This window comes from Rhinolophus sinicus, linkage group LG10 (genome assembly GCF_036562045.2).
Source record: "Rhinolophus sinicus isolate RSC01 linkage group LG10, ASM3656204v1, whole genome shotgun sequence".
NCBI lineage: Eukaryota > Metazoa > Chordata > Mammalia > Chiroptera > Rhinolophidae > Rhinolophus > Rhinolophus sinicus.
In genome coordinates this window covers 105,721,506-105,746,393 of record NC_133759.1, presented here as the reverse complement: position 1 = coordinate 105,746,393, position 24,888 = coordinate 105,721,506, and the positions used below count along the sequence as shown (strand labels likewise).

General features: G+C 49.9%; 1 protein-coding gene across 1 annotated transcript; it reads left to right on the top strand.

The window, feature by feature from the left end:
- The first annotated feature begins 345 nt into the window (after nucleotides 1-345).
- BOD1 (biorientation of chromosomes in cell division 1) lies at nucleotides 346-8,482 on the top strand. Its single transcript, XM_019739997.2, has 4 exons — nucleotides 346-788; nucleotides 4,346-4,470; nucleotides 6,561-6,757; nucleotides 7,726-8,482. The coding sequence occupies exons 1-3, from the start codon at nucleotides 549-551 to the stop codon at nucleotides 6,754-6,756; spliced, it is 561 nt and encodes a 186-aa protein (XP_019595556.2). The 5' UTR covers nucleotides 346-548; the 3' UTR covers nucleotide 6,757; nucleotides 7,726-8,482.
- Nucleotides 8,483-24,888: the final 16,406 nt, after the last annotated feature.

Below are 24,888 nucleotides of genomic sequence, written 5' to 3'. Positions count from 1 at the left end.
ATAAAACTGACATGTGGGTCAGATAGCTTATATAGTAAGTGGTCGATACTGTTCATCTAAAACTTGAATCAGCCCCGCGGGTTATTCTTATAATCAGTCACTGCTGGGACCTGCTAATTTAGAGAAAGGTTCACACTGATGGAGAGGACAGCCAGCCCAGGTAGCAGAAATCACGCGGGCCGAGGCCCGCCGCAAACGGGCGACGAACGGACCCGACGCCTGCCGGGAGTTGTAGTTTCCGCGGCCAGACCTCTGCCTTATAAGAAAGCCGGAGAGGCCTGCGGAAAACCTCCCGCCCCACAATGCAAAGGCCGATGGTGACGTCATCGGCAGAGCGCCCGGGATGGAGCGAGCCGTTTCTGCCGCCTGTACCACCATCACCGCGGCTGCCGCAGAGCCGGCCTCCTCCCCCTCCTCCCCTCCCGCCGCCGCCGCCGCCGCCGCCGCCTCCTCTTTCTCCGTCCCCTGCGCCACCTCCACACGACCCAGGCCCTTTGTCCCTGAGGAGAAGCCGCATTAGGTCTCCTTCGCGGGCCCGGGGCGCCACCATGGCGGACGGCGGCGGCGGCGGCGGGGGTACGGGCGCGGTGGGCGGCGGCGGAGCCGGCCAGGCCTCGGCGGGGGCGGGCACGGGCGCGCCGGGGACGGGCGGGAGTGGAGGCCCCAACAACCCGGCCTCACTCCCTCCCGGCGACCCGCAGCTCATCGCTCTCATCGTGGAGCAGCTCAAGAGCCGGGGCCTGTTTGACAGCTTCCGCCGGGACTGCCTGGCCGACGTGGACACCAAGGTACTGAGGCCGCCCGGGCGGGAGAGGCTCGCGCTGGGCGTGAGGCCGCCGAGGTCGCCCCTTTGCTTTTCCAAAGCGGAGAGCAACACAAGAGCTGCCTTTAGAAATCTCGGCGGGGAGCTCGGACCGCTGGGGGCAGCACCGGGAGCCGCCTGAGTGACGCACGTGGGCTGCGCTTCCAGCCGCGGCGCCAGTCGCTGCACAGTCTGGCCCCGTCGCTTCTCCGAACTTGGGGTTTCAGTACTGGTTTTAGAGCCTGCACCCCATCTTTGCCAAGATGGGATTCCTGTAAGCCTCTCAATAGCAAACCTCCGTATGTTAATAGTGGAGAACGCCAGGTAAGTCGGCGCGAGGGGTCTGAATGCGATCATCAACACTAGCTATTCCTTCCTGTTTTTTTCTTCCCCCCTCTAGCGCCGTGATTTGCAGACTTGCAGATGCAGTTGAATGAAGGTACATTGGAGAGCCAGCACCCTTATTTTGTGCTCCGTTACTGATTAAAGGGGATTTGATGCTTTTGTCAGATCCTGATGCCGTCCACAGGTCAACCCCCCAGTAAAATGCTACTTCACGTTCCCTCGTTGCCAAGGTGGTTTGTATTCAGTGAAGTCTTGTGTGTGGCGTCAGACATACAGTAGTGCCTGGAACGTTCATTTCCAGAGCTTCTCTGACAAGACAGAGACGGAGGCTCTTCTAGGGACGGGATGTCTCCTCACTGAGCCTGCCTCACAACAGGGCTGTGAGCTTAAAAGAAGACCTTAAGGAAAGGGAAACCCAGTCTGTTTATTCATTGAACATGTATCGGCCTGTCTCGTGCCAGGCTATGGAGATGGAGGAACAAGTCAGGCACTTCCCAGCCCTCAAAGCTTGTACTCCGGGGCAGAACGCTGACACGTGGGCCAGATAGCTGACCTAGTAAGTGGTCAGTACTGTTACTCTCCTCCAAGGTTAAGCACCCGAGTAGAAGTGCTGTTCTGGAAACGAGGTGCTTAATTTTTCTTATGTAGGGGTCTGACATACGTCCCGGTAGCTCCCACCTTTCCCAGGAGTCTGAGTGGTCTCAACTTCCCATCACAAGTTCTTCGCTCCGCTCCTGTTTCTTATGTCCCATTACGTTTTGTGTGGCTTAATCAGTGTAGTATGCATGTTGTTATTATTTTTTAATTACTATTGAGGAGTTGTTAGAGAGGGAATTGGCGCCTCCCCCGCTTAACCCCTTCTTAGATGTTCCTTCTGGTCGTGATCAGGTTGTTTTCATTCTTGAAGACAGCGTATTTTCAAGCACCTCGTACTGAGTTCTTCGTTGCTTTGGCCCCATGGTTGTCAGTGTGGCCCTTGGATCAGCAGCATCCCCGGAGAACTGGCTAGAAATGCATATTCTGAGGCGCCACCCAGACTGCTGAAGTCTTCATGGGAAAGTGGACTGTAATTCACTTGGCAATGCATCCAGACTATATATAAACTGATGGGCGAGTGGCCAGAGGGCAAGATAATGCAATAAAATGTTAATGGGAGGCACATAAGGTCCTTTCAGTTCATGAATTGAGGGAATTAGTCTGTACTGGCAGGGTCTGTTCAGGTTTGGTGGTGACATTGGTGGTCCTTTTTCAGTAAACTGTCCTCAAAGTGAATGAGTTGTTTTTCATAGCAGAAGGTATAGTGTCTGGATGCCTGGTTACAAGTGACAAATCTCATTCTAGCTCCCGTAAGCAAAGGGGAGGGTCTGCTGACTGGAATCCCAGGAAGGATGGAAGGGACAAACTGTCGTGCAGAGCAGTCATCCACTTGGTGACTAGTATCTCTTGATCACATCTTACAGTTTCTTCCTCTAGAAAGGGACTCTCAGCTCCAGTTTGAAAAATCCCGGGGCTGGGGGATCAGCTACATGATGACAGAAGGGAACTGACTTTGGGTGGTAAACACACACTGCAATATGCTGATGATGCATTATAGAATTGTACACTGAAACCTGTATAATTTTACTAACCAATGTCACCCCAATAAATTTAATAAAAAAATAAACTATCCCAGGGAATGTCTGCACTGTCTTAGCATGGGTCAGTACCCACACCCCTGTCACAGGAGAACATGACACCCACTGCCCTCCCCATGAAGAAGGGATGGTGATTACCAGGAAGAAGGAGTCGCTAGGCAGATAGTACCCGGGTGTCTGTAAAACTGACTTCTCACTCTTCTCCCTGCCTTCCTCTTTCCGGGTTTAGTGGAGAGTCTTTATGCCTGTGAGTCAGTATTCTTGGCCTTTTGGGAGAGCCACTCATGGAGTTGAGGCCCACTGATTCTTTTGTCGGCTTCATTTATCTGACTTAGCAAACGTAGGCCACAGTAACAGTGCAGCGTAAGCCAAATCTCAGTGGCTTATAACGAGCACTGTTCTCATGCTGATAGGGCTGCAGGTCAGCTGATCTCTGGCCTTCAGCTGCGGCTCAGCTGTAGGCTGAAGGTTGCATGGGCTTGGGTCCGAGCTGTGGGTTGGGCTTAGGTCACTTGCACATGCAGTCATCCTAGGTCCCGGGCTGAAGGGGCAGGGGCTGGCTACCCAGGACGTTCCCTCGTAGGTCATCAGAGTACAAGAGCCCCACCAGACTGTACAACCACATTCACTAACATTCCATGGACCAGAGCACATCACTTGTTCAACTCGGCATCACGGGGGTAGAGAAGCATCCTCTGCCGGCAGGGGTGGGGTGGGGAGGGGAGGGAGGTGCTAAACAGCAGTGCGCACCATAAACCTGGTTTGGGGAGAGCAGCTGAGAGCACCAGAAGCTTCTGGAAGCTTAGAACACGCATTCCTGGTGTTTACCGAGTTCCCTCTAAATTTGTTCGCCTGACCCCAGTTGGGTCTAGAACCACAGAGACATTTGAGACCACTAAGTGTTCCCAGCTCCTTTGTCGACTTCAGTTTTCCTTCCCCTGCGCCTTTCCCAGTGTTCCGCAGGCCTTGGCTTTTGTCCACATTCTTGCGTCATACTGAGATTTGAGTGGCCCTTCATTCCAGGCAGAGGGCCCTCCTGAACCCTTGTTTGTTTCTGGGAAACCCTGCAAGGTAAGCAGGGCAGTACTATTACAGTTTTCCAGGTGGAAACAGCAGACTGAGGTGCTGGGGGGCTTGTTGAAAGTCGGAGAACTAGTAAGCAACGGAGCCGGTCTGGACCCCCGTCCCTTTGATTCGGAAACAGCCTGTGTCTGACCTTGGCTTTGCCATATGGGCACGTTTACTTTTTATGAGCCTAAATTTCTTATCTCTAAAAGGAGGGCAGGATTTGAGAGCCAACACGACCTCACTCATAGTTCCTTGAAAAGTAAATGGGATAATAACAAAGCATCTGGCATGGTGCCCACCCACCATAAACGGGGCACTGGTGTTAGCCATGAACTAACGCATGGTCTGCCGTGCTGCGTGCTGAGCTCCACAGTCGTGACCGCGTGGTCTGAGGACTTGAGAGTCTGCGTGTCTATGAAAAGCAGTGCTCTGAATGACTGATTACCACTTTGATGCATGTGACTTCTGACCTTGCCCCTTCTTTTTAATATTTTAGCCAGCTTACCAAAACCTGAGGCAGAAAGTGGATAATTTTGTGTCAACACATCTGGACAAGCAGGAATGGAATCCTACGATGAACAAAAACCAATTGCGAAATGGTCTGAGGCAGAGTGTGGTCCAGTAAGTAAGCGGAACTGAGAGCGGAAAGGCAGTTGTCACCAGGGTGACTGGTGAGCAGGCTGGTGCGAGTGTTCGGTCAGGGTGGACGGTGCTGCGTAGCTGAGGGCACGTGTGAGAGCAGCACACTGCTCCTCTGGGAAGGTTAGGTTCACGGGAGCAAAGGGCCCCGCTGCAGTCCTGGCTGCTGTCTCCAGCCTGGGTTGGCCTCCTGTGCACATCTCTGCCAGGCGCCGCGAGAGAGCTTCCACGTGGCGAGGCGTGGTCTCTGCTCTTTGACGTTTTCGCTGTAGTCTGAACGTCCGTGGGAGTTTTATACCCAGGTAGCAGTGTTTAGATCTTAGGCACGAGGAGCTGGGTCTTTATTCTCACAGGTGAAGGCTTAGTTTTAGCACCTGTGTAAAATTTCCTGCCTTTTGGTTGGATCTAGAATGTATTTAACCTGAAATAATGAATTTGGGCTTAATATTGGGACATTTCTCTGTGATGCCGGCTAACATTTTGAATCCGAGGCAAATTCCGATGCAGTTTTGAAGGGCAGATTTTCTGCTTAAGCCTGGAGTGCTCTCGCCTGCGGAGACCCTGTGGCCCCCAGCACGGGCTCACTGGCCCAGCCATCCAGGCCCAGAAGCCGTCCAGCTCCGTGGTGTGGAGGCTTCGCGGGAATCGGCTGTACTGTTGAACCTAATTGTGACCAGCAGTCTTTTAACTACAGGACATTTCCCTGGGTTCTAGGTGCCCGATAAGATTTCACATTTCCCTCCAACACCTTTACAATGTCCAGGAAAGTGAGCTGCGCTTTCTTCCTTTTTTGTTTTCCCTGATCAGCCTTTTACATCCCGTGAAGCCCCTGTGACTGACTGGGGAAACCGGTGTTGTAGCTGGAAAGCCATGGCTCATGCCTAAGGACGGGTGGCTTTGCTTCCTGACTGACCATGGCCTGATGCCGACCGCTGTGTGTCACATGCTCATCTCGGAGGGCGTACCGTGTGCTATGCATCTCCCCGAAAGTGCACCTGTACTCTGTAGCGCTGTGTTTACATTGAGGCTTCCTGTTGCTGCACTGGCAGTCGCCCCTGAATGCAGGGAGCACTTCGGTCACCGTCCAGCCAAAGTACCTCCGGGCCTGTTTCTCGTCTTACTGGGTGCTGTGTGCGTTCAGCTACCTGTATCCTTCGCTGTACCTGCCACCACCTGCCCACTTACTGCAGGGCCTATTTTTACCCAAGCAAAGGCTTGAATGGCCCAAGAACTCTCAAGTCTAAAAGAAAATGAGTAAAACCTACCCGTGTGCTTGTGATGGTACCTGAGCAGTTTCATCCTTCGAGAAGAGCACTTCCGTTTGAGCCTACACAACTCTCTTCCAGACTTTTCAAATGTAATGTGTTTCCCGTCACTGTACTTGTCCTCACTACTCTTCCCAAGTGTTTGACTGCAGACACTTGGCCTAATTTTTGCTCTACTTCAAAAAAGATTTGGGGTGTATTTTAGCCGCTTAGGAGCTTAGAACCAGTGTGTTTCTTGTCTGTGTACCTGTTTGCTTCCAAGTTACCTAGTACGTGTTAGCGGTCAGTCACACTGAAGGCCACGTGGCTTGCTGGTGACGGAAGCTCTCCCCTGCCCTGACAGGTTGGACTTGGCCAAGGGGACTCGAGGCCAGGTGGCTGCGGCAGGTCTCTTCTGCTCTGGCTAAGCAGAGAATGTTGTGGAAGGAAGTGGAGTCAAGTGTGAGGTTCGCTGGCTTTGACAGTGAGAGGAAGGTTTTCAGCTCGACCTGTCATCAGGTTCTTTCCTACCATGTTGTCACTCGTTCTTTGTCTTGGGACAGGCCACTTGTTCTGCTTGGCTCCTTTGTACCAGGTTGAGGTGGTAGCGGGTGAGATGATGACTTAGGAATAACAGGCAGTTGCTGGCTGTGGGTCGCCCCCTGAAGTAACAACATAACAGCTTGCACCCTGTGTGTGGTAAGAACTCTCTAGAGCGGCTGTAGCTTTGACCAGGTGAATCCTTACTGGGCTCGCACACAACATCTGTTGGGGACTAAAGAGTTTCAAAGGAACTAAATAACAGAATGATCTCTTTGTCTCCACAAGGTCGGGGATGTTGGAAGCAGGAGTGGACAGAATAATTTCTCAGGTGGTGGACCCCAAGCTAAACCACATCTTCAGACCCCAGATAGAACGAGCAATTCATGAGTTCCTGGCGGCCCAGAAAAAAGCAGCGGTGCCGGCACCCCCTGCAGAGCCAGAAGGCCAAGACCCTCCCGCCCCGTCCCAGGACGCTTCCTAAGGTCTGGTGTCCCGTCTTTTGTCCAGGAGCATTCACCTCTGACTGATAGATAAGTGACATGCATAGAAAAGGGGGAAGCCGTTATGGGGATAGTCCTATTCCTGTCTGTTCAGAAAAGTATTCGCGCAGATGGACTTCGCCTACTGTGTAAGAGTCGTATTTTACTACAAACTAATTAGTAGCATTTTCCTGTGTCAGTGAGTATGAGTTTCTGTTCCAGCAAAGCAAAAACGTTTAAGCTATGAATAGATGCTTCATTAGAAACCTGCTAAGATGGTTGGTGGCACAAGGGGAATTCAAATGAAACTCTTGTTTTTCTGAAACTGCTTAAATGAGTGTCGCCCCTAGACAGGAGTTAAACTTGGATTTGCAATTTGGATATAAAATCAAACACTGCATTCTAAAGCGGCATCGTCCTAAATGCGACTCGAAGTCTGCTTTAAGCCCTGCTGGGGTTCCTTGTATATAAAAGGTTTTGAGTTGACCACTGTCAGTTCCCGTGGGTCTTCTGTTATACATACTCCCTTGTTTTACATGTGGAATTTAATTTTAAAAATCAGCTGTCGATGAACAAAACAATGGTTTTGTAGGGCTTGGGCGACGTTAGTAACTGTAAGCAGTGATCAGCAGGTGAGCAGTGGACTCCCACTGGTCCAGGGTCAGTAACCACTGGGCTTGTCTTAGCCCCTCGTTCTGCTGTGGTGTCCTGTTTGTACGATTCTTCAGATGTCTGTTATTTTTGATAAGCATTAGCGAGTGAACAAAGCAGGAGCGTCAGGCTGACGTGGGCCTCACTCCAGAGAGGGATTGTCTTTTTATGCCTGTGCAGAAGACCTCGGTGCCTTTATGGAGGATAAAACATTCATTTCAAGTCTTTCGGGTTTAATTGTAAATTCCTTTAGCATCATAAAATTAAGTAAATGTAGCCTCTCACCAATAAGCATTTTGATATGATTCTCTTCCTTTTAGAATATGCCTGACATCTTTTGGAAGCTCCACTGAATCAGCGGTGAAGAAATGGATTCGGTTCATAATAATACAACTTCAGAATGAAGACAGGCCACGGTCGCCACTGATTGTAGCCTTGACTTTGGGGCAGGGTCCAGATTGAACAGGGAGCAAGTTTGACCCGTGTGCCCCTGCATTGCACTGCCACCTGGCTAGCTTGTCTGAAGGGATGACAGCCAGCAGACACTACAGAGATCTGAAGAAACACTACATCAACCTGGTGTTCTCCAGAAACAAACCTTGATACTTGAACTTAGAGGTGCATGTGGATTTTGGGGTTTGTGCTGGGGAATAAAAAAAGCTACAGTAAAGGAACATAACCAGTCTCAAAGGTACGATTTCTAAGAATGACAGTAAAGGTTAGCTGAGAGCGAGTTTTGACAGTGCTCATTTGATACCGTTTCTCAGTTACAAACTAGAATGCATAAGCCACTAGCATCAAATAGCTTTAAGGTGTTGTGATCCTGTTGTACGTGAATCTTGTAGCTCGTTTCCTTTCCCCTAAAAGGTGACAAAACACGGGACCCAGAATGCATGAGGAGGCTCAGACATTAGATAAAAGGAAACATTTGCAGGCTCTCTGTGCAGGGCTTCTTCCTGTCCTGCAGGGATAGGCAGTCTTGGGTGTGTTTATTTTATTCCCATGTTTGTGTTTTTTAGAAAAGTGAATGATTAATAAATAGCTTAAGTTTTATAATAAAATCATTTGAAAGTCTTACTCTGAAGCTTCAATCGAATAATAGACGCCGGGGTATGAAAGCAAAGCTTTTTCCTCTGCCTACATGCCTTTCCTGTGCACAACACATGACTTCCTGGTGGTGAAGGGCAGGAGACAGAACTTGGAACTGCCTTTGCCCTGACGCCAGTAGGCGAGGCCGGAAGTGGGCGGGCAGCTCCTCTCCTCTCCTCCCTGGACCACTGCTGAAGCAGGTCTTGAGTTAAGGTCGGTACATTATATTCGTGTTACTCAGACTTGAATGTGTGGGAGCACCACCTGGGGATCATGGGAAAACGCACGTTCTGACCGAAGATGTGGGGTGAGACCTAAGTGTACGTAACAAGTTCCAAGCTCCGGTGATGGCGCTGGTCCTCCAAACACTGTACCCCAAGCCTCGGGTAACGTCAGTCCCTTTAAACTAAGAGTCCTTGGTTCTTAGTTGAGTCTATTACTAGATATTGTTAATCTTATCAATTGTAACCTATAGGAAGTCCTCACTTAACATCGTTGATAGATTCTTGGAAACTGCGACTTAAGTGAAACAACATAGCGAAACCCATTTTACCATCGGCTAATAATTGAGATAAACAAGACTTAAGTTCCCATGGCATATTTCTGGTCACAAAAACATCACCACTACAAAAGACCCAAAACACTTCTAATATTAAACACTGAAATAAATGTGAGCCATACATATAAGAAAGATGAATAAAACCAAGATGATTATTTTCCAACCTGCTTATTCCAGTTCAGGGTCCAAGGTGGCCAGAGCCTGTCCTGGCAGCTCAGGGTGCAAAAGCAGGACCCACTCTGGACAGAGTGCCCTTCCGTGGCAGGGTCACTCACACACACCCACACACTCCAACTGGGACAGTTCAGACACGAGTGAACCTCACGTGCACGTCTTTGGGATGTGGGAGGGACCCAGAGAAAAGCCACGTGGACGTGGGGAGAACGTGCCAGTTCCACACAGTGGTCCTGGCCAGGAACTGGATTTCTTTTTCTTTTTTTTGCTTATCCACATGACGATAAAATGACATTCTTCGAGGACCTGCTGTATTTGGTTGGTTCCCTGCGAAACCACTTCCACCGTTACCATCAGTACCCCTATATTAGGACTGCACTGCCACATGCATTTCAAAGCAAGCTGGCCCCTTGTTTAGGGCAGGTGGCAGAGCCATCTGAAGTGTGTTCTGCTTCCCACCTCCTGATGGGTGCAGTTCCATTTCCAGCTGAAACCGGTTGCTGTCTTTTCCAGTTTCGGATTCAACAACCAGAGGTGAAGGGGCTCTCTAGTCCCCTTCACTCAACTAACAGACATACGTGACCGGTCTTACCAGTCTATACTTTGCAAAAAACTTTCTCAGACTAACTGGTGTACCCCCTTTAAGACTAAGGCCCTTCACAGGGAAGCCCCCTTCCAATGAGTTGTGTACTCCAGGGAAGAGCTCTGCACAGCCGCTGTCTGACGCACCCACCCCCCAACATCCTGCCCATCCAACACGGACCTCAATGCAGCCACCAACAGCAAAAGAGCAGCCCAGAGAAGCCATACTTTCTGCCCCCAAATGCCCAGTTGACTACATTTGGTGTATTTTTTTTGGCAGTCAAGAAAAACAGTACTGGGGGCGCTGGGAGCCAACAGCCAGCCTCTGGCCCCTCCTTGGGAACTGGTCACCTGCTGAGTCAGTGAAGCCCGCGTGCTTCAGGTATGAGTTAGGCGTGCACAGCCTAGAAGAGCCACGTGTGTTCTCAGCTAAAGAACAATGGCTCCCTGCAGAAGACAAGACCACCGGAAACCCTTTGCCCCACACACCCAAACACGCTTGCTGTATTCATTCCTAAACAGGAAACCAGCCACGGACGTCAAGGCTTCTCTCCCCAAAGCTGGAAAAACCACTGCCATTTGCAAAGGCCCAGTGAGGCACAGAAGTCACCTCTGAAAGACAACAAATAGCACCAACCTTTAAAAACCATCAAGGCCTTAGAGTCCTGAGGATACTAAGAGCCCCTGCTCATTTCTGAAGTCCGGTTCTTTTGCCTGGAGCCACATCTGCAGGAGACCATTGCCTCTGGCATGTTCCCAATAACCAGCCTAAACACTTGACAGGCAGTGTCAGCCCACCTTCCTCACCCCGTCAGGGCTGTCTTACCTCTTTGTTGCTCTGTAGAGAAGTTTGTGGAGCCGCCATCAGATTTTCAGGCTTGTTTCATCCTGTTTCTGCCTTTTAGCCTAAGCTTCTGTGTACTCATCAAAGTGTAGGGTTCCCAGTCATTCTGTGTTACTAGCACTAGGAACTGAATAAATACCACCAACCAGCAAAGCAGGGCTTCTGAAAGCATGACCCCCAGCCAGCAGCATCAGCATCACGGAACTTGCTAGAAATGCAGCCCCCGCCCCAGACCTGCTGATTCAGAGACTTGGGAAGGGGCCTACGAGCCCTCCAGGTGGTCCTGATACACACTGAAAATCCTTCTCCCAGCGCCATTATGGAGTGGTAATGACGGCCTCATTATAATTAGTGGATAAACGTGTCTCTTCTAACAGTTCCTGAGGGGCAATACTGTCACTTAGCATCATCGCCATCACTATTATTATTATTCTCCCATCAGTCCCTTGCAAGGACTGTGCTGATGGGCATTCTGACATAGAAATGTCTGCACGTAACACACCTAAGCTTCCAAAGCTATGAGCAGTCTTCTGAAGGCGAGTGCCCTGAGCAGCTCAGAGCACCACCGGGAACTCTGCAGAAGGCTTCCACTGCTGTTAAATTAAAGCTAGAGGAGAGATGCCTGTGGGGAGCCAGCAAAGTCAGGGTTGAGGTTAAACACTGTGCCTGGGTCAGCCTGGCAGGGGCCAGGCCCTGCGTCCCTTGGCTGCCCCGAGGATGGGGTGTGAAGCAGACAGGAGCGCTGGCACAGCGGAGCTTTTGCTGGCATTGTGCATGGCACCCGTCTATCACCTTACCCGTGGAGGAGCCAGGCGGTCCATTCTACAGCCTCGTCACCGGGGTGGGCTTGGCTCCAAGGCCACATGACCTCTCACATGGATCACATGACCTGAGACCTCGCCAGTCTGACAGCAACCTCCAAACGGCCACTTGGCCCTCCTTCCTGAAACAGTGCTGGCATGACACAGCGAGGCCCCACCAGGTGGCAGACATTTTCTTTTCTTTCTTTTTTTTTTTTTTTTTTTAATAAACCTTTATCGGGGAGCCTCACTGGACGCGATGGGAGGGGAGGCTGAGGCTGTGGACATCCACAGCGCTGTGCAAGGATTTACAATATATGTCCATTCCAAGTTGTAATAACAGTCTTTTCTCCCCAGTAAAAAGACCATCAGCTTCCCTGGGAGTGAGACCGGAGGTCGAGATGAGCCTCAGTCTATAAGGGCCCCTGGAAGCCAACAGGGACCCCACCCCACCTGTCTGCCTCAGTGTCCCCGTTGCGTGGAGGTGGCAGACATTTTCTTATGGACAAATGCACTTCATTCTCATGCCTTTTCGGCCAAGGAAACACCATGACTCAGGCAGAGCGCCTTGTTCCTTATGCAGCTGTGAAGAGAGGCAAGGTCTGAACCCAGGCCTCTCGGAATTCAAAGTCCATGATTTCTTTTCCCCCTTTGCTACGGTGCCTCCGTCTTCACAGAATAAGTTCAGTCCAAGTTTAGTCCTCTGGGGTCCGCCCGTCACTCCAAACACAGGCCACCATCAGATCAGCTTGGCCCCCTCACGCAGATGGTGTGAAGGGCAGGCTTGCAAGCTGACAGGCTGTCTGCTCTGCCCTCTATGGTCGTGGAGGTGTGATTGCTCTTGTTTTGTTTTCAGTTAATGACCAGTGTATTAAAATGGGGCGACTTCCTTATAGATCTGTAGTTCTGTCCCCTAATGAGGCCACTCCAAAATACACTGCTTCGGTACATGGACAATTTTGAGTTTCACGCACTTAAGAAACAGTAAATACACAGGAAGTCTTTCTCAGCTGCCTAAAGACAGATCTTCCAAAAGGAACTCGGTTGTCATCAGTCCCTTTTCTGGGAGTTTCATCACACACCACACCCAGACAAACTGTGTCACAAAGAGTCACACCACCCATCTATTCTTTTTTTTTTTTTAACGGATACCATCGTTTGTAAGATATTCGTGTTTTGGGGTTTTTTTTAAGATTTTATTGGGGAAGGGGAACAGGACTTTATTGGGGAGCAGTGTGTACTTCCAGGACCTTCTCCAAGTCAAGTTGTTGTCCCTTCAATCCCAGCTGTGGAGGGCGCAGCTCAGCAGTCGCCTGCTAGCCGCAGGGGGCACAGCCCACCATCCCCTGCGGGAGTCAAACTGGCAATCTTGTGGTTGAGAGGACACGATCCAACAAACTGAGCCATCCGGGAGCCCAGCGGCAGCCCAGCTCAAGGTGCCATGCTCAATCCCAGCCACAGAGGACGGAGCCCATCATCCCTTGCGGGAGTCGAGGAATCGAACCGGCAACCCCATGGTTGAGAGCCCACTGGCCCATGGGGGAACCGAACCGGCAGCCCCTGGAGTCAGGAGCACGGAGCTCCAACAGCCCGAGCCACAGGGCCAGTTTCCATCTATTCTTCAAGAGCCCATTCGTCTTTCCTAAAAATCATTTACTCTCCCGGAAGAGGCCTACGTCCCCCCTCCCTTCTTCCTATTAAGATGATATTTAAGCCAGAGTCTTAAGCCGTCTCAAAGAGTCACTCACTTTTCCCTGGGTCTCTCCTACCTGTACAGGAGGGTTACGTGTTAATAAACTTCTGTTTGTTTTTCTCTTGTTCATGTTTTTCTCTTGTTAATCTGTCTTTTATTACTGGAGTCTCAGGTAAGAACTCCAAACGGTAGAGGGAAAATTATATTTCCTCCCCTACAGAGCAACAGATTGGCTACGGTAGAAGTTAAACCAATGTCAGAGCGGCTGAATGTGGTAAAACTTATCCAGAACTCTTATTGGAGCAGCAATTGGGTTAAATCTCGAGTCTATGGGGCTTCTGTGCAAAATTTAAGTGTTATACTTCTTTTCCCCCCCCCAGGCTATTTTGTCCCACTGAAAAGTTTGCCTGGACATGACATCCTTAATCCGACCACGACACAGAAGCCTTTGTCACATTCGTTTCTTGCTGTCTGGGGCCCCAGATCAGTTGACTTAACCAGCATTACACGTCCTCCTGTAGCTGGGCTCACCTTCTCCTTTTCGTTTCTGCTTACACACTGGAATGCTTTCTCTGAGCTCCTCTCTTTCTTGTAAGGCCTTGCAAATATAGGCAATCTCACCATAATACACCGCCAATATTCCATTTCCAACCTCTCCCCTGAGAGCCACAAGTTCATGAGGTCCATCATTTGCCCCTGAGTTACTGCTGCCCACGACATACCACTTTTACTTGCCCAGCCCCACCTGCTGGCTGGGGGACAGTGTGTAACCTCTGACCTCCTCCCTACTTCAAGGTCCAACAGCATGAACTGACAGCTCCCTCCTGAGAAAGAAGGGCCAGGAGATGGTGACAATGAAGACAATAAATGGCTGAAGCACTGAGTCAACGGCATGTGACAGCCCCTGCCAGCTGGAGCAGGTCACTCTGCAGACTTCAGGCTTGGCTGAAAGAGGAAACAGGAGGGCCACCTCCCAGACTTGGGAGTCAGGCTAGCCTTTGTTTTCTCTTTGTTCACACTGTCTCATTGTCCCTACGCTGCCCCCATCTGCTTTTTGTGTCTCCTGCTGGGTTTCAGTGTCAGCCACCCTGGTGACAGCTGCCTGTCTTTCAATGACTGCTGGGCTTTCTCCTCGTTCATCAGACCGCCTCGAACATACCCTCCAAATTCGGTCAAAGTCCATGCAGCTGTCTTCATGAACTGTGGAAACTAACAGAAACGTACTTGTATTCCATAAGCTAGGATTTTAGTGGTTTCCATGCCAAGCACACATCTCTCCATAAACGTCTGGACAAAGGTGGATGAAAACACAGTGGACAGGACTGGATGAAATCGCCATCAAAAAGTATTGCTATGCCATTCCACTTTCCCCGTTAAGTCTATGCTGGGAATAGCTTGTGGTCTGCAGTTGTAAAACAGGTCCCCTTTGACCTGGATTCCCAGGACCACTTCCATCCAACCCCGGCCCAGCTTCCTGCCTCCCCCCACGTCCCTGAGGAAGTCGTTTGCACACTCGATGCTGGTAAAGTGGTCCTTTATTATCAGCGGAGCCTTTGGCCCCAAACCCTGACTCCAAGCTTTAGGGAGACAAGCTGGGCCACATGCCCAAGCCAGTTGTAGGATGGCGGGACCTGCTGTCCTTCTCAGATACACGGACGGAGAGCACTCGTGTCGTGTCGTCATGCCAGGAGAGGGAGCCAGCGAGGTGCTACCTGTAAGGCTGGTCAGGAAGAAAGCACCTTGCCTTTCCCTAAAGGGAAAGTTGCCGACAGAACACAGCTTCTTGGCATGATTAACAGGCTCCTTCCCTCACAATCTGGAGGAACTGGGGGATGTGCCCCTGCTCTGTCACTTCCTGCCTGTGACTACAGAAAGTCACTGGTCCCCTCTGAACCTCAGTCTCCTCATCTGTAAAATTGTTTTGAGGACTACAGATAATTTTTAAACAGCAATACTGGTATTAATTTTACCCTGGAAAGCAAAAAAACCAAGGTGGAGAGAGTACAGTCTTCCACTTCAGAGAGCTCAGGGCTCAAATTGCAGCTCCACAAAGAAGTAGCTAACAGCCTCTCTGTTTCCATCCATATGGAGGAAATCCTGAGATAACGCATGTGAAGCCCTTAATGCAGTGTGGGAGGCAGTGAGAACTTCAGACACAGTAGCCGCCATTATTTCTGCCTGTCTGTTGCTCTCTGGGCCTGACCCAGACCCCAGCCTGGCTCTGCCTTCTATCTCACCCTGCTTTTGTCCCCAGCTTTCCAGCTGAGTGAGGCCTGAAAGCTTTCTTTGTGGGGCAGCCACCCAGGCCCAACCACAGCACTGGGCTCACCAGTGCCACTGCTATAAACGGACGAGGCAGGATAAGTAAACACCGCTCCCTGGTGGCCCTTGGAGGCTGCCCCCGTGCAGGTCGGTGGGAGTGTGGCAGCCTGGTGTAATGGAAATAACCACCGAGCCCAGGACAGGGCAGGGCCGAGCAGCAAGCAAAGTGCTGGAGCCAGAGGGCGCCTGCCTGGCTTCTGTCTCGCCCACCTCCAGCTGGGCCAGGCCATCACCTTGCAAAGCGCCAGAGAGGGACAGCCTGGTGGCAGGGTAACCAAAGGGAACATGGGGGAACACACTTTCTGAAAGGAGATCTTTAGGGTTTCTTGTTTGTTTTGTTTTTATTGTGGAGAGCGCAAAGTAACCGCAGGCCTCTGGCCAACTTGCTAACTCCTAGGAAAGGCTACACCGATCACCGCTTTATACGTGACTGGATGATTTTGAGAGCACATAGGGGCTGAGTTTTACACAAACAATAGCTACCACATGTCAGGCATGACGTCACACACTTCACATGGACGACTCATGTAATCCTCATGACAGTCCTGTAAGGCGACACAGGCAAGTGGTAGGTCCAGGTTCCAAGCCAGTTTACCTGACCGCAAAGCCCTGTGATGCCCTCGCCCCACTCTGCCTGTCTCTCTGGGAGAGCGGGGTGGAGGAGCCTGCAGCCAGTCTTGGGGACAGTCTGCAAGCTAATTTCAAAGAGCCTCTAGGGGAGCACTGACTCTAGACACCTCGTCTCCATTCAGGATGCAGGACTGCAGAAATCGCGTCCAGCCCCAAACCTGTGCATAGACAGCCATCAGAGACGATTTCCTGTCCAGTGGCAATGGACTTGTGCACAGGGCACATGACTTCAGCAAGAAACTTGCATCTCGGGCCTCGGAGTCTGCAGGTAGCTCAAGGACAGAAGAAGGCAGAATACAATGTCTCCTGCAGCCTGCGTGCTGGAGTGTGGGTAGAGCTCCCGGGGCAGACAGCACCCTGAGGAACAAGGAAGCGTGATGTGACTGTGACAAATGGGAACCCCAATCTTCCCTTCTGGAACAGCCCTTAGCCCTTAGGGGACACCAACTCTGTTGGCAGGGACTGCGTGACCTTGGCCAGGCTCTCACTGACCTTGAGTTATTCACAGCAAGTGATCTCCATAATCCAAAGGACAGACACTTAAGTGCTCATAAAGTCTCCCAGGGGCTGGCACATGTTGGCAACTGCAGCATTTCATTAGATGGCTGGCCCTCTGCAGTAAAAATAACCTTCGCACTTAGCAACCAGATCTTGTTTTTTCCAGACCGCTTTTGCCTTTTTATTAAACTGCCCAAGCTAGAAGAGTCTTTCCTTTCATCACTGAGTGGAAAACTTCCTGGTGGCACTCCCCTAGAGCTGGGACCTGCTCACGAGTCCCAAGGGCCCCATCTCCCCTGACCAGGTGACTCTGGGACATGCACGGACAGTATGTCATTTCAGGAGGTCTAGACATACAGCTCAGAGCTGGCCACCCATTCAAAGAGGGGAGGAAGGAGGAGAGACACTCTTGAGACAGATTATTTTGCTGTGGTTTTATAACTGTTTGACTCTTTTTTCTTTTTCTTTTTTTTTTCTTTTTTTTTTTCCAACAATCTGCTCAGAGCAAAAGAAAGAAAACGTTTCCACCATTGTTTGGGAAGCTCATGAGTATATTATGTCAAGACTTCGGGCACGTCCCAGCGTGAGTGGAACAGAGGAGACAGCCCCAGGCAGTGCAGCCGGGAGCACGCCAGCCCTGTCTCTGAGCCTGTGAGGAAGAGAGAAAGCCAGCCACGCTCTCCTTCCTCTCTCCCGTCTGCTTGTGTGGAATATCCCCCTTTTCTCCAAAAGGTTAGAAGAGTAATTCCAGGCCTGGAGATATTTCTCTCCCCCCCTCCCCCTTTGGTTGGTAACTGATTGTCAATGAATGGTCGCAAGCTCCCCTTCCTGCAGAAGAATTTCAAATAACTGATGGAGGTTCTCCACCCTCAAGGAGGGGGCAGAACTACCACTCTTCAGTGTGGGTTGCATATAGTGACTTCCTCCAAAGACAACATATGGAAACGGGGTGGGGGAAAGGCGAGGTGACAGTAGAGAAACTGGACAAACGTAGCCCAGCCGGGTGATCAAGGTCAACATCAGAATGGTAAGTCCTATTGATGGTATGTTCCCTTGACACATGGCCTCCAAACCCCAAATCTATGACCTCAGTCTGAACGTGACAAAAATAATGGACAAATTCCAACTGAGGGGCATCCTACAAAGCTCCTGGCCAGTACTTCTCAAGCTGTCAAGGTCAAAATCAAGAAAAGTCTGAGAAACCGTCACAGCCAAGAAAAGCCTAAGAAGACGTGGTCACTAATGCGGATGTGGGCTCCTGGCACAGAAAAAGAACATGAAGTGAGAACTAAGGAGATCTGAATTGATATTAGTTAATAATATAACATGTCGATATTGGGTCATTAATTGTGAAAGAAGGGCCATGCTAACGTAAGATATTAATACTAAAGGATTCTGAGTGTAGAATATACAGGACTCTGTATTCTCTTTGCAAGTTTTCTATAAATCTAACACTGTTTGAAAATTTAAAAGTTTGTTTTAAACAATGAATGGTTTTAGTTTCACCTTTTGCCTTCCTGCATCACCTTCTTGCAAGACTTGGTGGCTTAGCTGGTCTTAAGACAAGATGTTTTCTTCTATGTTTAGATATTGATTTGGCTCTCGCACTTTGGGGATATTTATCAAAGTTCCGGCAAGCCAGTAACTCATCCAAAAGTGGACACACAAGTATTCCTCCGTCCCCTCGGCCATTTTTAAGGGAGCTCCCAAGAGTTTGGGGCCAACATTTCATTCAAGTGTTTACTGCATAGCTATTTGACCTAGTCAGCTATTTCACAGAGTTGAGATTCTCCATGCATTCCTCCTGGAAGCTCTGAGTGGTAAATGAAGAATAATAAGCATTTTTAAAAAGAATGCTTGTGACTTGTGCACTGCTAACACCCTGTGGACGGTTTTGAAAGGCAGATGATACAGGAGCCCATCTCTGGATGAGAGCAGCTGAATGATTTGGAACCCCCCCGCCCCCACCCCGACTTCCCATCCACAATCCCTTCCCTCATAGGCAGCTTTTCTACGTGTTAACATGCACCCTTGAACCTGAGTCTGTTCCATAAATTTTGTCAGTCTCTGTATGTCACATCCCTTGCTCTGACTGATGGGTGCCTCCGGGGATGGCCACTTGAGTGGCCTGTAATTCCCCGCCAGAAACAATGCTGAATGAGCACCTTGTCACATGTTCTTCAGGACAGAGTGTCTCAGGGCCATGTACAAAGGGGTGGCACTGCTGGGTCAGCAGCAAAGGAGTCACAGTTAACTGACCAGTGCTGTCACAATGCTCTCCAGAAATGCAGCCCCTGCCTATCTCCCTTGCAGAGAACCACGTTCCCCTCCCCTCGTCCCCACTGAGATCCACACTTGGCATTGCCCCACTTTCTAATTTTCACTCATCTGATGGGTGTACAGAGTTTCACATTGAACTCTTAAAACCAAGCCTCCTCTCCTTTTGGGAAAACATGAGAGAAAGAGGGAAAGAAAGAAAGAGGCAGCTGGCAGGGTGGGAAGTTTTCTGGATAGCAGGACCCTGCACAAGCCTAGAGGCAAACAGAGCAGCCAGGGTCACCTCGTGGCAAAGGGCAAAATGCCGTCGGACATGGGAGACATGGCTTCCCAGGCAGCTTGGCGGGAAGGTGTCCACTCCATACGGCCAAGGCTGGCTGTGGCCGCCTCCCTGCAGATCGAGAGCTAAGGGAGGCGGACCACCGGGCCTCGTCCTCACCAGGACACTTCTTCCTGCGTCTCTCTCGGCTCTTTCCTGGGCACCAGAGGTGCTGTCTTTCGGCAGACCTACATAGTTATGTGTTCATCTTCAGCCTCCTTTGCTCTGTCTTCCGTTCTCTTCCTCCCTCTTTCCTTCCCTCCCCCCACTCTCCCCACACAACAGATGTGGCCACAACCCAGGTCTTTACAAACATCTGCTGAGACACAGCTGCCTCCCTCCAGGACCAGGGAGCCCCTGACCCCTCCAATTATTGGGTTTCCTCCAAGGACCTCGGTTTCCTGGCCAGAATATTTGCACCAAAGTCAGCAGGTCCTCTAGCTATTAAGATAACTTGCTAAAATCCCTGAAGATTTGCACACATAGAAGAAGAGGGCGATGCTATTTTTTAAATACTGGCCACAGTTGCAGCCTGCTTGCCTAGGAAGGGTGCAGAATCACTCGGTTATTCACAGGGAGAGTGCATCCCCTTGGGAAGGACCTGGACACAGGAAGATGTACAGGAAAAAGAGTTGGATTAAGAGCTCTGCTTAGGAAAGGAACAGCAGTTTGGAACTTGGCCAGCAGCTGCATGCCGGCGTCTGGAGGAAGCAGGGTCTGCAGGAGTCAGCCCGGGACTTGAGGGCAGAGTAATGTACTTTAGGGATGACACCCTTCATTAACTTCAGACCTTCAGGAAACATCTGCTAAACTTGACAGCTGTGTGCTGGTGGTCAGTGAAAACCAGCACTGAACTGACATGGACAAAAAGTAAGAGACGGCCTCAGGGGGAAGGCAGGAATGAGACGGTGTGCTCAGCGCGAACAGGAAATCAGAGGCAGGAAGTGACCAGTCAAGTATAAACCCTGGGGGCGCCTCTGGGAACATTTGAGAAAGAGCCCAGGCTTTACCATAATATGTGGGTATGGGTTTTGGGAAGGAGGACCCCAGACTGGTGAACTTGGGGATATACAAAGTGAAGGCATGTGGGACACACATGTGCATGCACGACCTCTGCAGGACCAGCCGTGAGCAGTGATTCTCAACCTCGGCTGCAAATTTGAATTGTCTGGGGACTTTAAAAACATGCCCCGCCTGCCCCTCCACCAAAACAATGACATCAGACTCTCTGGGGGTAAGACTGGGCATCAGGTTTTCAGAGCTTCCAGGAGATTTCAGGATAGACAAGGTCCAACAGCGCTGTCCTAGAGCAAGGAACGCTCACAACCCCAGCTGCCCGGAAAACTGATGTCACTTATGCCCTCCTGCAGCAGAAGACTCAGCTGAACCCCCAGCCCCTTCCATCCAGCACTTCCCTGCCCCCCCACTTCCTCTCCCTTCCTTTCTCACTCCCTCCTTCCCTCCCCTCCCACAGGACAAAAGGAATTCTTCCCATGGGTAGGACACATCAAATACAGGAATTTGAATTTCAGAGAAAGTGAGAATCATGTTTTAGAATAAGTATGTTCCATGTGATCACACAACGTATTCAGACTAAAAAATTATCTACGGCTAAATTCAAATTTCACTAGGTATCCAGTGCTTTCAGATGCTAAATCGGATAACCCTAGACAGAGAAAACTTAAAAACAATAAGCGGAAAGGCTTCTTCCCCCGCACGGAACAGAAATCTGACGAGACCACCAGCACCGACCCAGAGTGAATCCCCAGGGTTCCAAGACCCAGTCCCTTTGAGAAGCAGCAAAGCTTTTTGCTTTTCCTCGGAGTGTACCGTACGGGCCCTCGGCACTCCGCGTTACCACCACCAGAGGGCGCACTATGAGCGGGCAGGAGGCGGGAGCTCGGGAGAGCCGGCAAGGACGAGCCTTGCTTCTGCACTGCTAATGCTCAAGGACCAGGCGAGCGAGCGAGGAAGCAGTCCACAAATGAGCGTAACGCTCAAGCAGTGGGTTAGAGGGACTTGCTTCTTCTTTTCAACTAAATCCTCTTGACAACAGCCAAGATGAAATCAGAGAGTAGGATACATCCATGGTAGAAGGGAAAGACTTCACAAACTGGCCGGCGTTTGTTTTAGATCGGTTGTTTGCTTTAACTGCACAAATGAAAAGGTCAAAACACCCAGAGAAACGTGAAAGTCGTCCTCTAACACCTCCATGCCACCTGCCTCCCTGTAGTAACAAGGGTTATGTATTCGCTGTCGATCTTCCTAGAAGTTTTTCTATGCACGTGATTGTGTGTATGCATGCAAACGATTTGGGTTTGTTGGTAAAATTCTTTACACAAATGCCATCACAGGGTGTATGCGTATATATCTATATATAGTTTTGGAAATTACTTTTTTCCATTTAATAAATTTTGAGGATCATTTTATGATATACCTAATACTAATTTCATTATGTATTACGAGGGAGGGGCTACTATTATCCTCCATTTACGGATGGAGAAACTATAGCACAGAGAGGTTAACTGACTTGCCCGAGCTCACACAGCAAGTAAGTAGCCAAGCTGGGATTTAAACCAGCGTCATCTGTCTCTGGAGCAAAAATGGTTAATCACTCTTCTGTAAAGCTTCATTTTAACCAGGGGCATCACAGTCCAGGCAAGGGAGAGGCTGTAGTGTATTTGACCACTCCCCTACCCTTTTTTGGACTTTTTGCTGATTCTGCGTTTCCACTAGTACGAATGATGCTGAAGCGGGGATCCTTGTGCAGTGGTTGCAGTTTTGCAAGGCGCCCGAGGTGGAGTATGCACAGGTCACGTTTTCACAAATACTGCCACATTTCACCCCCCACTCACAGCAATTGTGCGTGAACACGCTCACCCCCTTTGCTGCCACCCAAAGGGTGCCAGGAAGAAGGAGCAGCCTGCAGAGAGGTCCAGGGATGTGTTCATGGGACTGGAAAGAAGTCACTGAGGCTGTGAGGCGGGGTTTGCATGTGGACTATGAATGTTATTTATCAACTGTATTCTCTGCAAATTTAACGGGCATTCCAACGAGACTTTATTGTGGTTTTAGTTTGCATTCCCCCATTACCAGGGAACACAAACATCTACTTGTAGGTTGATCAGCCTCTTGTATTTTTATGCTGCAAACTTTATGTTCGTATTCTTACTTCACTTTTCCCAGTGGGATGTTCATCTTTTTGATTTGTAGGCTCTCTAATATTATGGGATATTAGTCCTTCATCAGTTACATTTGCTGTAAATATTATCGCACAGTCCAGTTGCTCGTACAAACACAAATTATAATAATAGTAGTCAGGATTGTCAAAGGGACACTTTGGTGTGTTATAAATGAAAGGTTGAAGGACAAATTGTATGCCTGGCATTGTCACCTACCAGCTGAAACGCTACAAAGCAGGGACACTCATGACAGTCTTCAGGAATGCAATAAACTGCTCAGGGACCCATTAGACATCAACAGATTTTTTAAATGATGACACATATTTCAAAAGACAGAGAATGATAAGGAAATAGAGCAAAATATTACAAATTGATGAATAGAACAAAAGGTATATGGAAAGTCTGTGCTATTCCTGCCACTTTCCAGTAAGTTCAGAATTATTTCCAAACAAAAGTTGTCTAAAAGACCTTAAAAATGTTTGCAGTGTGTTCTTCCATGTTGTTTAAATCTTGCTCAATGAGAATATGTTTGTGTGTTACTAGAACATTAAGTGTTTTTCACGATGAAATAGACAGTAAATGAAACCTCTGGTGAACTTTAAATCATAAGCTGTTAAATATTAATTATTATATTTGGGTCATTCTATTTATTATTAATATATTATACTAATTATTATTGATATCCTTACTATTTCGAGTGGCTCTCAAACTGCAGAAGTTCAGCTACCTTCGTGTGTCCCTGGGGCCCAGGCCCGGTCATTTCGACCCCTGGGGTCCTCGCCAGGTCATTTTCCAGTTTCCCCACCTGGACCCCCGCCACAGGGAACAATCCAGGCCGCCAGCCAGCCAGTGGCTTGCGGTAGTGCCTCTGTCTGGCCACTGGAGGGAGCTCGCAGCTCCTCCTGTCAGCGCCCACTGGCCCCGCGGACCCTGAGATGCGGGCGCTCAGCCACAGGACTTCCGCCAGCGGTGGGCTGAAGGGCACCTGGATGCACATGGGGCCTGGGGTCCCTGGAATCCAACTCAATCCCCTGACCCTTCTTCCCCCGCCCCCTGCATAGTTGGCTGTTGGCTTGGGGGTGATACTGAAAATGCAAAAAATCCAATAATTAACTCTGGGGACTAGATCAGGGGTAACTACGAGTAAATCAACCAATGCAGCCCACCTACTCCACCACACTGAGGAGGGCTGCACAGAGTGGGCCACACAGAAGTGGCGATGGAACAGCCCGTGGGCCAGACGTGGCCCCCAGATGTCCTCTGTTCTGCCTTCATGCTAGCCGAAAAACTGAATTGAAGGTCAATAGTTTTTAATTGGGAGATGTCACATAAAATCCAGACTTCTGTCTTTGCGTATGAAACGGGGTGAAAGGCACCCACATCCCCACATGGAAACACCTCTCTGGAGCCGTTGCCTCCTCGTGCTGGCATATGATCCAGCTCACCACAGTCCCCACCAGGCCCTATTGCCTCACCCCACAGCCACCTCACTGCCTGTCACCTGCTATGTCTGCTGTCAGTGCCTGGTCTCGTGGGCATCTGGCTTTGCCACCGAGGCCTACAGGAGAGCCTAGAGTAGTCAGACACCCCGAGGATGGGCCGGTACCCACCAATCACATTTAAGAAAAACCCTTGAGATTGCAGGGTTTGCTGGGAACCTTTCAGTTTTTTAATTACATAACACGTGGCCACGTGTCATCATTACAACTACTGTGGAAACACAGGGGTGGACACTTGAGTTCAAATCTGGGCAACTTGAACAGTCACTTAATCTTTCTGTGCCTCAGTGTCCTTGTCTGTAAAATGGGGATATTAATGGCCTCACAGAATGCCTTGGGAATGAGGGAGACAATCTATGTCAAAGCACTCAGCCAGCGCCTGGCACACAGTAAGAGTCAAGTAGGTGTGAGCGATTATTATTATTAATCATGACACAGGACAGCTAAACCCACGGGGAAAAGTGGCCAAAAACACCCGAGCGCACATCAAAGTCACACCTGAAGGTCAGGGTAGCACACAGATGGCTGGCCCCACCCCAGAGTTTCTGACTCAGTAGGTATGGGCTGGGGCCTGGGACTGGACTTTTTAGGGAGTTCTTGGGCAATTGCTGATCAGCTGACCACACTTGGAAAACTGCTGCTCATGCGTTTAGAGGCAAACTTTGAAAGAGTCATGGCAAGTATGAAAAGAATTGACATGTAGAAAGTGCTTAAAAAGGGTCATGCTCAATAAGTTAGAAGTGTTCACTAAATAGAGAAAAACCAGGAAAATCTAAAACTAAAGAGAAGGATGTAGGGAGAAGGGAACTTTGGGCCTTTGGGCCAGGAGCTTTGCGCCCTGTGCTAGCCCCCTCAACAAGCTTATGAAAAAGGAACCTATAAGGAAAACACCTTAGAAATGAAGGGCCGTACACCACGCCGCCCAGGGACAAGGGGAGCTGACCTCCAAACCCCGGTCTGTCTGCCTCCATGGGGCCTGGGGTCATCTCACCTCCCCATGTTCCTCTGTGCTGCA

Bases quoted from the DNA above. Each gene is read 5' to 3' on its own strand.
- BOD1 (XM_019739997.2), top strand. From the start codon at position 549: ATGGCGGACGGCGGCGGCGGCGGCGGGGGTACGGGCGCGGTGGGCGGC. The intron at 789-4,345 runs GTACTGAGGCCG...TTAATATTTTAG, and splicing joins TGGCCGACGTGGACACCAAG to CCAGCTTACCAAAACCTGAG. The intron at 4,471-6,560 runs GTAAGTAAGCGG...TGTCTCCACAAG, and splicing joins CTGAGGCAGAGTGTGGTCCA to GTCGGGGATGTTGGAAGCAG.